Source organism: Scophthalmus maximus, chromosome 3 (genome assembly GCF_022379125.1).
Source record: "Scophthalmus maximus strain ysfricsl-2021 chromosome 3, ASM2237912v1, whole genome shotgun sequence".
Classification (NCBI taxonomy): domain Eukaryota; kingdom Metazoa; phylum Chordata; class Actinopteri; order Pleuronectiformes; family Scophthalmidae; genus Scophthalmus; species Scophthalmus maximus.
In genome coordinates, this window is record NC_061517.1 from 19,118,359 (window position 1) to 19,130,629 (window position 12,271).

The 12,271-nt window shown below is 40.9% G+C and overlaps 2 protein-coding genes across 5 annotated transcripts in view; one reads left to right on the plus strand and one right to left on the minus strand.

Annotated features, from left to right (window-relative positions):
• mtor (mechanistic target of rapamycin kinase) overlaps positions 1–12,271 on the plus strand; it is an 83,906-nt gene that overhangs the window by 30,298 nt on the left and 41,337 nt on the right. The gene's annotated exons all lie outside the window — the stretch shown is intronic.
• Positions 1,124–4,708, minus strand: angptl7 (angiopoietin-like 7). The gene is made up of 5 exons (XM_035644867.2): positions 4,139–4,708; positions 2,764–2,864; positions 2,453–2,647; positions 1,990–2,185; positions 1,124–1,878 (listed from the first exon to the last, which is right to left on the minus strand). Exons 1-5 carry the CDS (start codon positions 4,497–4,499, stop codon positions 1,709–1,711), a joined length of 1,023 nt encoding a protein of 340 aa, XP_035500760.1. The 5' UTR covers positions 4,500–4,708; the 3' UTR covers positions 1,124–1,708.

Genomic DNA, 12,271 nt, shown 5'->3' on the forward strand with positions numbered 1-12,271 from the left:
AAAAACTTTAGAGATACACACAACAGATGATGTTTTTGCTGAGACTTAAAGAAAACATTAAAGGTACTTGTATGAGGTACCTATCCTAGTAACTAATTTTCCTAGTGGTAGATTTGGGTTCATCCACTCTGTTTGAAGAAGCTGGAGGAGTAGAGGCACCAAAGCTGCACCCTGTACTGCTGTGGATGAGGTCAGCACTTTCACCACTTTAAAAAACAAAATAGCAAATAAACAAAACAAAATCAGTTAAGTGTAAGCTGTATTTTGAATATCTTAAACACTTTATCTTGTCATTAGGCATCCCTATTCTTTTGTCACTTCATATTCCTACATATAACAGCACAAACCATAATCTGAACCATCCCTTTGTTTCGATACCCGGTTAGATTTCGCCCACCGTGGTTTCGATGATTTCTTGGGTTTAGTACCTCATTAAAATGTAACTTTCCTGAGAAATTACTTAATGTTCTACGTGCAGAAGGGCTAGCCATTAGAACGGCCTCTATGGAGACATGAGGTTTTTGTCAATAGTAAGGTATACGTCACTAGACAAAGCCCTCTTATAGTAGCACGTACAGCCTACAACACTATTCAATGTCTGCCGGGGACACATGTTTGAATAGTTTGAGCTTATTTTTTTCTTGAAATAGAATGCCCTTGTCATTTGTCACTGTGAAGAAATGTTCTGCTTTTATTAGATGTTTACCCTGACTGACTTGTCACCCAGAAAGAATCAGACTAAGGCTTCTGCTCAGCCTGTATAGACCATGTTCCCTGTCTGTGGGTATTTGAATGCTCTGAGGAATTCTGTTGGTTTTAAGCAAAATGGTGTTTGTTTTCAAAGTAGTAAACCTGGAGGCATTTCACTCGATGGCAGAATAGTGTGTGTGTGTGTGTGTGGTCTTCATTCCCGCAATTGGCGTAGGCGTCCTGGGACCTTTGGCCAACATGTCAGGAGATGACCCAAGAGTCAGAGGTCATTGGCTCAAGGCAAATATGTGGTCATTATTGGACATGAATGGATGCATGGCCTTGACTTGCTTTTAGACTCACACCGAGTTTTTCACAACTCTACTCTTTAGCAAGTCAAGTGAAGGTGACAATGTGCCGTAGAAGCACCATGTTTCTTTTAAAAAATATGTTTATTATCTGTCACGTAAAACAACATAATTACAGAGCTGTACACATTTTACAAATTACACATTTCCATCATCAATGGACAGGGTTTTACAATAGAATGCAGTGTAATTCATAGGAAATACTTTAGGTGCTTGGTCCCACTCCAGCAACTCACAAAGATCCTTTAGTTGAATAAGTTCCTAAACCTCAACCTGACCAGTCTGGACTGATTCTTGCTGCTACCCATAAACGGCTTATGTTAACTAAAAAACAAACAAACATCCTAGTGCTTTCAAGACAAACAAGAGAAGGAATCAAAAATCTAGTTACCCATATGGGACAGTGGTAAAGAGCATCTATCAAAGCCTTTAAAAAATAGAATATTTTAATGATAAATACACAAAACTAAGTACAATTTACAATCAAACACGGCAGAACATTACACATTCATCTGACTGAAACTTAATTAGAATGTCATGGACAACATTGTCATTCCTTTCGCAGTCGACAGAAGGATACAATTTTGGTTGAACAGGTATTAGTGAAATCTCTCATGCATTCATGCCTATGATCATGATCCAGGAAACACCTATGGTTGAAAACCCACTGGCCGGACCTTCATCTCCACTTTCTTGAGGGAGTAGTTTGGCCCGTGCCAGCCATACCAAGTGATCCCATCTGTGTTCCTTGTGTGCTCGCCGTAGCGGTAAAAGATGCCATTCAAGTTTGAGTCAGTGCAGCAGTTGTACCAGTAACCACCTGGAGGAAAGAATTAGATTCATCGTTAATTGGAGGGAAATTACCAACAGTATTTTTGCTGTGTAAATGACTACATGTATTGTATAAGTTTGTTTTGCTCGGAGGATTTACCTTTGCGCAGGGAAGCGCAGTCATCCACACATTTGTCATTATCCTTGTGGATGGTGCTGAAGTTGGTGTTGTTGTGGTAGCGCAGGGAGTCTCCAGCGTTCCCACTGTAGTTGGCGATGAAGAGCTTGTAGCTGTTGAGCTCATTACTGACTGTGAAAAAGCCATACTCAGCATAACGCTTCCCCCCTTCCCAGTCCTGCGTACGAAAACACATATAATATGATTAAGAGAGGTACCGTCACGGTTATAGAACCTGAGAATATTGGCTCCCATGGTTTGCCCAAGGTCTCTAAAAGTTCTGTTGATTTATTATGAATTTTTATTTGCTCAGTACCAGTTGGAACAAATTACTTCAATGTTATTCGCCATGAAACAGTTTATGGTTTATGGTTTATTCTTGTTTAATGGTTTGTTTGTTCTCGCTCTTTAGAGTCTCGGTCCAAGCCTGCATGAGTGTAAGTACCTCCATCTCAATCCTGAGCATACTGGGCTGCCTTGTTAGACGGAAGATGTTGTCATTGCCTAGCCAGAAGTCTCCACGGATGGATCCGAATCCACTTTTGTACTGCTTCCAGTCACGGTTGAATGATGTCAGGCCGACTTTGCGCCTTTGGATCAGGGTCCAACCACCTCCATTTGTGTCCATATCGCAGAAGACCTGAAAGCATTTACCGGCATTCAATACAGTGCAGAGAGAACAGTCCGATCTCATCATGCTCTAGCAAAAATGACACAAAGAGTACTCGCTGTACACACGACTCAAGGATAACTTACGCTCAGCTCAGGTGTCCCCAGAAACTCATCTTTAGGCAGTTTGTACTCGCCAGAGATCTTGTAGCTCTTGCTGTACAGTGACGCACAGTCATATAGGGCATCTAAAAAAAAAAGAAGAAAATCTTGGGTTATTCTTATACCATATGCAATGTCATAAATTCTAACAGCCTCATGGATATTTAACTGAATGAACAGATGAAAAAAATGACCTTTATCCACACCAAATCACTGCAGGGCTCATATTTTTCTATAGTCCACCTATTTAACTCCTGTTACAGTATTCCATTAATGGGTTATGAGATCATTGTGGAGTAATGAGTCCAATACATTCAAAAGCCGCGTAAAAGAAAAAGACATGGAAACCTTCCACTTCTTCTAATCTTTGTATCCCTTCCTGTTCTGCTCTCCCGTCTCTAATTTACTCAACTTTTAAATAGGTCCCTGTGTTCCCTTTGCCAGTGACATAAATGTGGCCCTGTTAGACCACACGTTTGAGGCATTGAAATAATAAACTACGTCATGCCTACTTAACCTCTCTGCGCCAGCCAGTGCTGATTAGTGGTGTTTTAAAGTTGACTTGAATGGTGGAGATGATATGCCTTTGATGGAACTCTTTATTGACAGCCCTGCCCATGGGCCTCCGCAGCTCCACACTAACGCTTTTGACGGCTGTCAGGTGGCTCAAATCAGTGCGTGCACTGTAATCTACCTCCCCACCAATTCACAGCAGTTGTCCGGGAGCCACAGAGCAATGGACGGGGCTGATTATAGTTTTTACGGCTAAAATGAATATACAGTGCCGCGTGTTGGAAATATTTGACCCATTTGGGAACTGTTTTGTGAAGATTGGGCTCTCACGTTCTACTGAAAGGCTTCTTTCAGCCAGTTTTGCACTAAAGTTGATCTTATCAGTTCAAAAATCTGTTCTCTTCCCAATGAAAATAAGTCTTGTGGCTTATCTTATTTAATAAGATTTCTCTCTCAAACGCCAATTTTCTTTCAATAACAAAATTTGGGAAAAATAATCTATTGAAAAGGCTGCCAAACAAAAGGTACATTTAGAGTTCAGTCATATCTAAAATCTCTGTGTCCACGTGTGGATGAATTTAACAGCAGCTGCTCAACAGACTAGAGAAAGTAAGAGGCAGGTCAAATATGCACCAGAGTCACTGATGAATGAATTTTTCGCATGTGTGAACACTTAACAATCTCTCAAAGACGTTTTTTTATTTGTGTGCAAATTTCTTTCTCTTAAATTCATTTGGGCAAAGATGTCAAGCCAAATCTCATTCCTGCATTTTTGACCATACAGTTTTATAGACATGTCATTTGATTCCAAGCCTATTAGAAGTTGTCACCAAGTGTTAATGCTCACCTGATGAGGTCTGCGTAGCGGACTGTAGGGTCTGGAGCTGCATGATCTCCACACGGTTGTTGATCTCCGAGTACTTGCTCTCCGCCTCCGTAACCCGTGCCTCTTGCTGCCGGTTCTGCTTGTCCAGCTCCATTATTTGCCTCACCACGGCCATCAGGTCTGTCTCCTGCTTGCGGCTCATCTCCTCGAGGAGGCTGGTCAGATTGGCCACCTGGACCTTGAGGGAGCGCACCTCATCGCAGCACTGAGCCTTGGAAGGCTTGGAAGGCGCCAGTCTCTTCCTGGGACTCTGGGCCCATGTCTCTGCTAACAGGAGCAGCGTGACCCCGAGAGCCACTAAGCTCAACTTTACTCTTGCCATTTTATATATACGAACGCTCTAGACTTTCGTACAATCTCAGGTGTCTTCGCTGGTGGTGTTCAAAAGTCGTCGGTCCCCGTAGACGCTCTTTGCTAGAAGTCTTGACTGGATACAATCTTTGGCTGATCAGTTGAGTTGGAGCTCTCAGTTGACCAAAAGCTCACCCAGGCTCTGTCTTACTTCCTCTGTGCAGCCCTCCTCTGCCTGAGCATCTTAAATATTTTGCATGTGGGTCCTCCCCCTCCTCCGCCGGTGCACACCAGTCACCGCGCTGACCCTCTCCAACCTTGTGGGTGGAGGGGCCTTTCCCATCCCTCCTCCCCTGGCCCACCTCTGCCTCTCCCCTCATTTTACTTTCACTCATTCCACAGAAGTTCTGCCCACGTCTCTCCTGTCTCTGCCGGGTGCCACAGGTTTCTGGGTAGTTACGTTGTTTCGCAGCTGCCTGGAAGAGCAACACATGGAGCCGAGGGAAAAAAACAAAGGCCACAGTGTTGGACCTCCAGTTTGTGCCACTTGTTACTAAGTGAAAATGCAAACTCTGAAATTTTGTTGTGCAGAAACACTATAAAAAAACGTTTGCCTACTTGTGCTAAGCAGTTGTTTGTAATTTTCTTCCCCGTCTTCACACTTTAATTATCTGTTAATAATAGATTGTAGTATATCCTGGGGGCCGGCCATTTCTTCTGTAAATGTGGTCTTTACATGCCAAGATACGTGTGAAGTCACTAAGTACTCTTAATTGTAGGTTAAGTGTTCTATTGATGCTGCCCTCTTTGGAAGATGTCAAAGCAGGCACGTTTCCCCCCTGAACGCTTCAGGATCACATTTCAGAAGGGCCTTGATACAAGAAGAAAAGCTTAGTGAAAACTTCAGGATAAAATTAGACCAAAAATTGCATAAAGCGGAAAGAATTTGTTCAGGAGAAAGTCTGAATGTAATTTTTCTACCCGTGCAAAGTTTTTTTTCGTACACTTTTCACCATTGCACATGCTTGAATGGTTTACCACCAGAGAACCACAGAGCATTTACATGAAGTGATATTCTCAACATTTTATGAATAACAGGTGGAATTGGCAGTTGTTATAGCAAAGGCATTTTTATGCTGTGCTATCAATGCAAATATATATATACTTTACTCAAATGTGGAAAAAAAATAAGCCTGATTTCACAGATGAAAAGAAAAATTACTTTACCTCTCAGGGCTTCCAGTTTATTTTTAATTGTGTTTCAGTTTCCCCCTCAGTATTTGAAGCAGTTTATTTTTCCTTTCTCCTCTAATTATGATTTGTGATACTCTTTTTTTCCCCTCTCTTCCTGAAGTCTTTTAAGTAAATGGTGAAGAGAACCTTTGTGTGTAAAGCTCTTATAACTATGCTTTAAGATTTTATTACTTGATGCTCTCACTATAATTAATACTTTTTATCCTCCTGGCATATAGTTCAGGAGGATGTAGAGATCAGTATGTCCGTCTGTCTGTAATCATTTTGTTTCCGGAGCAGAACCTGCAAGGGGTGGGAGTGGGCGGCTTCATCTCCTGATGATTATAGTTTATATTGAATGAATGAATGTCCATTTTCATGCTCTGCTTGGAATGTGATTTCTTGATTTTGTGTGGCCTATTATTTCGCATTCATTCTTTTTAGTTCGTTCGTTGTCCATTGAGGACCCCCTTAAAAACAAGATGGTAAATCACACGGGGTTGTTCCTATAATAAAGAATTTCAATCGTCTTTCCTTTTTAACATTTTTCTAAAAGCCAGTTACTCTGAGGGTGAAAATAATACTTGTGCAATGTGAGAGGGGTTTTCTTGAATCCCCAGTCTGTGGAATTTTTATTTCATCCCAACTCCCCTGAGGAGCTGCCAGCCCAAAGGAGAAAAGGCCAAAGGGGGGGTTGTGTTTTTTTTTTTGATGGTTATCAGAGTAGGTCATGGGCATTGAGACAACAGATCATGCACAACTTTCACGGTTCATCTGTGATCATTTGTGAACAGAATAGATACATTGCCACGACAAAATGCTAGAGTACGGAGTAAATGCAAGGAACTGTGCCTAACCGCACTAACCGAGACACGGCTGGACCAGGACATTCCTGTCGATTTTGACTTGAACTTTATGGCTTCTCCCTTCTCCACATGGATGGAATGAATTGTCCGAATAAGACGGAGGAAGTCAGTCAGCTAGTCGAAAAGCTGACAACACACTGCAAAGTACAGAGAGATGTTTTTAACCCCGGCATTGAACGATTACTATGTTTAAATCACTTAAGACCAATACTGAATTTGGCTGTGGTTTATATGTGTTTGTGCACATGGATGATGCAATATGCGTCCTGTTGGACTAAATCAAAAAGATCAATAAGTTGACTTTTATTTATTCATCTAACTATATGGGAAGTGCAAATAACTGGACTATCCCTTTAATCACTATGGTAACCTCCAAACATCAAACAGTCCTTATGTATGTCATGGCTTAAATTTAAATTTCTTTTCTATGAATGCACACTACCCTGTACTGTGCATTGACTTGCTAATACTGAGTCAGTGTTGGTAGCTTTATTCATCTATATGGAATTATGTAATGTCTGGGAGCACAAAGCTGGGAGCTGTGGGGCAGATATGGTTGAATATCACAAATGTGGAGCAAAAACTAAACTTGACACCTTTACCCCCCTACCCTATGTATTACATAATTTAGCATTGACGCTTTGTTTTTCTTAAGAACCACAGGCTTTTTGTGTCCCTCCTGCCAAATGTTTGGCAAGTGTCCCTCACTTTTCCTCTCTTGCTCAGGCGCACAAATAAGGAAACGGTTTAAATGGCTCTGCGCAGCATCATCTTTGTGTCATGGGAACTGCGGTTCAGAGCACAAGTAAAACATGTGACGTTCCTCCGTTTCCAAAATATTACACAATTACGAAATGGTCCGCTCTTGCTTTGATGTGTCGCAGTGTCGGAGCAAAAGTATTTGGATGTGCGTAGCTTCGTTGTGCTTCCTGAATGCTTCTGGCCACTTCTTACGACTGGTCATCGCTTCGTAATTTCCCCTTTCTTTTGTGTTTTTGTGTGTTCTTTTGATGTGGAAGCTGCATATTGGAGTAATACGCCCTTTTTTTTCTCTACAAAAAACATAATAAAAAGATATTAGGCTACTTTAATGTTTTGTTAGCTGCGAGGTTGTAATTCCCTGACAAAGTCTAAAGTAAGATTAGACCCTAGACAAGATATTTTAATTTTTTCAGTTTGTCAAATTTGTCCATTTGTCAAAAAACCACAGTAGCTAACCATTATTCAATGCTTAGCCTCAATATTTGTGACACTTGACATGGGTTTAAGCAAAAGAAAAGACAAAAGAAGCAAATGTGACTATTGTAACATTCAGTTACCACAAAATTGTTCTACTTTATTTTAAAGCCGTCAGATGACATGAACCACGGAGAAACTATTCAAAGGTAATAAGGTTAGGATACTAATCTTTGCTGTCATATGTTAAATACAATGGAGTTACATATGCATATTTTAGACTTTAGAACTCTGCTGCCAATGTAGAGAAAAGGTTACTGGCCTTGTCCTCAAAGGAATCTTGAGTGTTTGCTCTATTTTTATCCTTCCAAACTTAGCTCCTGTATGAATAATATCTCGGCAGTTGTCAGACGTTTCTAACTGTTCAATAATGTGATGTTTTATGGTGCTCAGAGCCTGTTGACCTCAGTGTAAATCGTAACCTGAAGTCATTGATGTACGTCCGTCTCTTTTGGAAAAATCCGGATAATTTGCCTTCCTGGATTCTCTCTTTGCCCTAACTGCTCTCTGAGTCACAGCTCACTCGGCAGCAATGCATCCCAGCGGCATCACTTTCCTTTGGCCCTGGACTCTGTCATTCAGTGCTCGTACAGGGAAGTCCAGCTGGATGCTGTTTTATACGTTTAGCGGCATGCTGTTTTTCCCTTCGGAGCAGCTTCTTTTACACTTTTTTCCCCCCTCTAACCATGTCTCACCAGGCTCTGTGCGAAGAATGCACGGCTTCTTTTAAAATTAGAGGCATTCACTAAAGCTTAACCGAAGCTGCTTCTTTATGTGACTTCCTCTGCAAGCCCACACGTTTCATTGAGCAGATTTTTTTTTCCCTTTGCCCTTTGGGACAAGTTGGACACCCCGCTGTGCTAATTGCAACAGTCTTTTATCTTTGATAAGTGCGAGCTGACTAAACTAAAGTGGGGTTTTTTTTTAACGAATATGCTCGCCGAATGGATTCTGTGTCCCTAAATATGCTGGAAAAACGTTTTGTAATCAGACGGTGACCGCGGGGGCCAAGCTGTCAGAAGAGTGCTCATGGATTCAGTTACCGGGGAAAAGCAGGAGGGGAAAGCAGAAGCCAGTGGATTCCAGAGCTTCTATCTGAGAACGTTGAAATTACATAATCTTTATTGACAGTAACCTCTTCCACCTGTCAGCTCTGTCCGCACAATTCCTCGCTGTAAATCAGAAAAAAAATAATATTTGAATCAATTTTTGAAGGTATTATATTTTGATGTGATTATTGATACAAATCAAAGCTAAAAATTCCTTTTTTTAAATCTTGGATTATCCGTAGCAGTATGGTTTTGATTTGTTTTTGAAGTTTGAAATAATATGAGGCTCATTATTGGTTTCCAAATAAGCCAAAAGGTATGACAAGTAGTGTTGATATGAACTGTAGGACAGTTGTTTTTGATTGGACAGACACGGTCCTTCATTACTGCTCAGTAGGTACTGCGGAGCCCCTTTACCATATCAATCTTTACTACAAGCTACTATTGCAAAGCCTTCACAGTAGCAATGGAATAAGTGTGATTCATTTATAATCAAAGTGTAATTTTGTTTGAACAAAATTAGAAGACAACTTTTCACATTTTTGTAATTTAGTGTAAGGAAGCAACCAGGTTTGCTGGCTTTATTTATTTTACAGTATAAAATAGATACTTTTGGTTTGCAGCTCTCCAATCTACAGTCTGACGGCTTAATACCATTACTATTTGATAATGTGTATAGAAAATGCTTAATGTTACCTCCAAGCTATAATCAAATCATCATGGGATGGATTTCACCTGAACTTCAGACACCTAAGCAAAGCCGCCGAGTGACCCTAGATTTCAATTTCAAAATAAAACAAAGGACAGTGATCTTCGACTCAGTCTAGCCTGGTCACGTATAGGGGCAAAATAAATCGTTCCATATTTTTCCATAATAAAGGAGACGGTATGCACCGGGGCATCCTCGAGCTCTGACAGGGTCAGACCCACTGCCCTGGCGGACCATCAAGCGGTCTCCTGGCTTAGGCTGGTGATGGCTGCCAGGTGGTGTCTGTCGTCGTTCTGCGGATGCGAACCATGCGTCGGCCGTCTAGTCACCACTCCACACACCAGCAGCTGGGACAGAACCGTACTGGAGGGGAAGCACAACGGATTAGCCACTATCCCTTTAGAAAACTTCCCCCTGCCTTGTGTTAGCTGAGTCGGCCGTGTGGCACTGCTTCAGAGAGAAAAATTCGTGACACCGGGATGTTAAAGCAGTTGTGTCATGGGATACAAAACAAAAAACACTTGTGCCAAACATTCAGAGATTCCATTGTTTCTTCGGCTAACCATTTAGAGCTTTTAAGTTTGTGATCTCAGGCATTTAAATACGTCTTACCATTCATTTAAGCAAGAGAAAACTATTATTTTGTCTGTTTCATAAAGCTGTATACATTTTCACTGATTACATATCCATCTTAATGCTAAATAGGGATTCCTGAATTATTTTGAATAACCTAATGCTATCCCATCCTCTTTGATCAGTACTGTAGCTCGTGTTCTGCTGCATAATTACACCGCTTTAATCCTTATGTTTGAATCAGACATCTGCACCCACTGCTTGTTTCATTGGGTTGTTTTTTTTGGGAGGGGGGGGAAACACTATCATAGCCTGGGTTGATTTCAGTAGAACAAAGCAAAATAAATGTATCAAATATCATTGGAAATATTTATTGGATCATTTCACCGAAGACGTATTTCAATCTGTTGTCTGCAGAAAGTCACGTCCCTCCAAAAACATTGTATAAGGATCTCTTTGTCCGCATAGCAACGGCAGCATTCCAATGGGGTGACTCTCAGGCGTTTTTTGAGGGGGGTAGGCCACTGGAGACCTTTTGTTCTGTTGGCCTCTTGACCTGAAGGTGAGGAACCCAGGAGACGCATTCTGCAGTGGTGTCCCAGTGTGGTGATAGTGTGGCGTAAACAGGGGGGGAATGGTTTCTCCGGCTGACGTCTCAATGGCCCCCTAACACGCATAACTAACCTGAGGAAAAAACTAAAAATGTAAAATGATGCAATAGCTGAGCGGCCTGTGTTTCCATGTAAACTATTTCAACAGAGACAATTTGTTTATAGATTTCCCCTTTACAATGCCTCATTCCGAAGCACAGAGGTTTACGATACGTTTTCCTGTTGTTTTTCCTTTCAAAGAAATAGTTTTGAAGTCGGTGGATACTAAGTGTTTCCCTATGCCTGGAGACAGCGGGCTAGTCAGACAGTGTCCGATGAGATGAACCCCCTTTTAGCTTCACTCATCCCAGGACAATCTGGAAGGAGGCCGGCGACTGAGGTAACCATTTCCGACGCCTCCTTGCTTATGTCATGCAGCGATGCACTACTCTGAAGATGCACAGAGACCAAGAATCTGCTATTGATAATGGCAACCTGCTGTTCATTATTTCCATACACTCGTGTCAGAGTTGAAGATTAATGTTGTGCTCATGTATTACAATTTAGTATCTGGGTCCTCGTTATACATGGTGTTGACGGACACTGTTCAGATATGCTGTTGTTTGTTGAGATGATATCTCACTGAAAGATGGAGCATTGGTTATGTTTAAACATTTCTCAAAGGACTAGATCTCTGGACTTCAAATGGGATTATTCTGTCGTCGTTTGGCTTTTAAAGGCAGGGCTGTTCAGTTTGATACTCCATAAATAACAAGTCAGTATCAAACAGCTCTATTGTTAGGTTGACTCTATTTCTTCAATTTCCTGTTAGATAAATAGAAAATCAAGAGATATTGCAGATTACCAATTAGTTGCTGCTCTTTCTACCCAAATCAATTCAATTGATTGTATTTTAATTTCACATGGATGTAGTTGCCTTCGTTCACCCTTGGAATCACACAACAGTTAGTAGTACAGTTTCATACTCCTTCAAAACTCATTCATGCAGCTTGGAAGAAAATTAAGCTGTAAAAATAGGAATGTTTTGTACCTATTAATGTCAGCCATTTTCAAATTTTTCTGTGATTGATGACTGAATGAGTTACGAGTGTTTTGTTTTTAGTTTTTTCTAGACCAAAGGAAAACGAAGCTACTCCATCGGTCCTTGTGGTACAATAAACAAATGAGGATCATTTGAAACTGACCATTTCTCCAAAGGAAGATTTTTATGAAAAATGTAAATGGGTACGAGATCCATCTTAGTGTTGTTCTATTTCGGGAAGACAGTCAATCTTTCAAAAGCAAAAGTTATTAAATGTAAGGGGCCTAATCTGCTAATAGTTCGCTGAGAAAACTGCAGTTTCTTAAGTTTTACCACTTCATAAGTAGGTTTAATTTAATTATGCATTAAAAAAATTTTTTTGTAAAACATCCAGGCTCTAAATAAAATGTCTTATTGACTTGATATTTTCCTGTAAACATGAGCTCATCTCTGACGGAAATGTTTATTTTCTTTTAATTTCCAAAATTTGCGTTACACTCTCGCC

Excerpts from the sequence above, each read along its gene's own strand:
- angptl7 (XM_035644867.2), bottom strand. The coding sequence starts at position 4,499 with ATGGCAAGAGTAAAGTTGAGCTTAGTGGCTCTCGGGGTCACGCTGCTC. Across the intron at positions 2,186-2,452 it reads TGCTCAGGATTGAGATGGAG|GACTGGGAAGGGGGGAAGCG; the intron begins GTACTTACACTC and ends TTTCGTACGCAG. Across the intron at positions 1,879-1,989 it reads CTGCGCTTCCCTGCGCAAAG|GTGGTTACTGGTACAACTGC; the intron begins GTAAATCCTCCG and ends TCTTTCCTCCAG.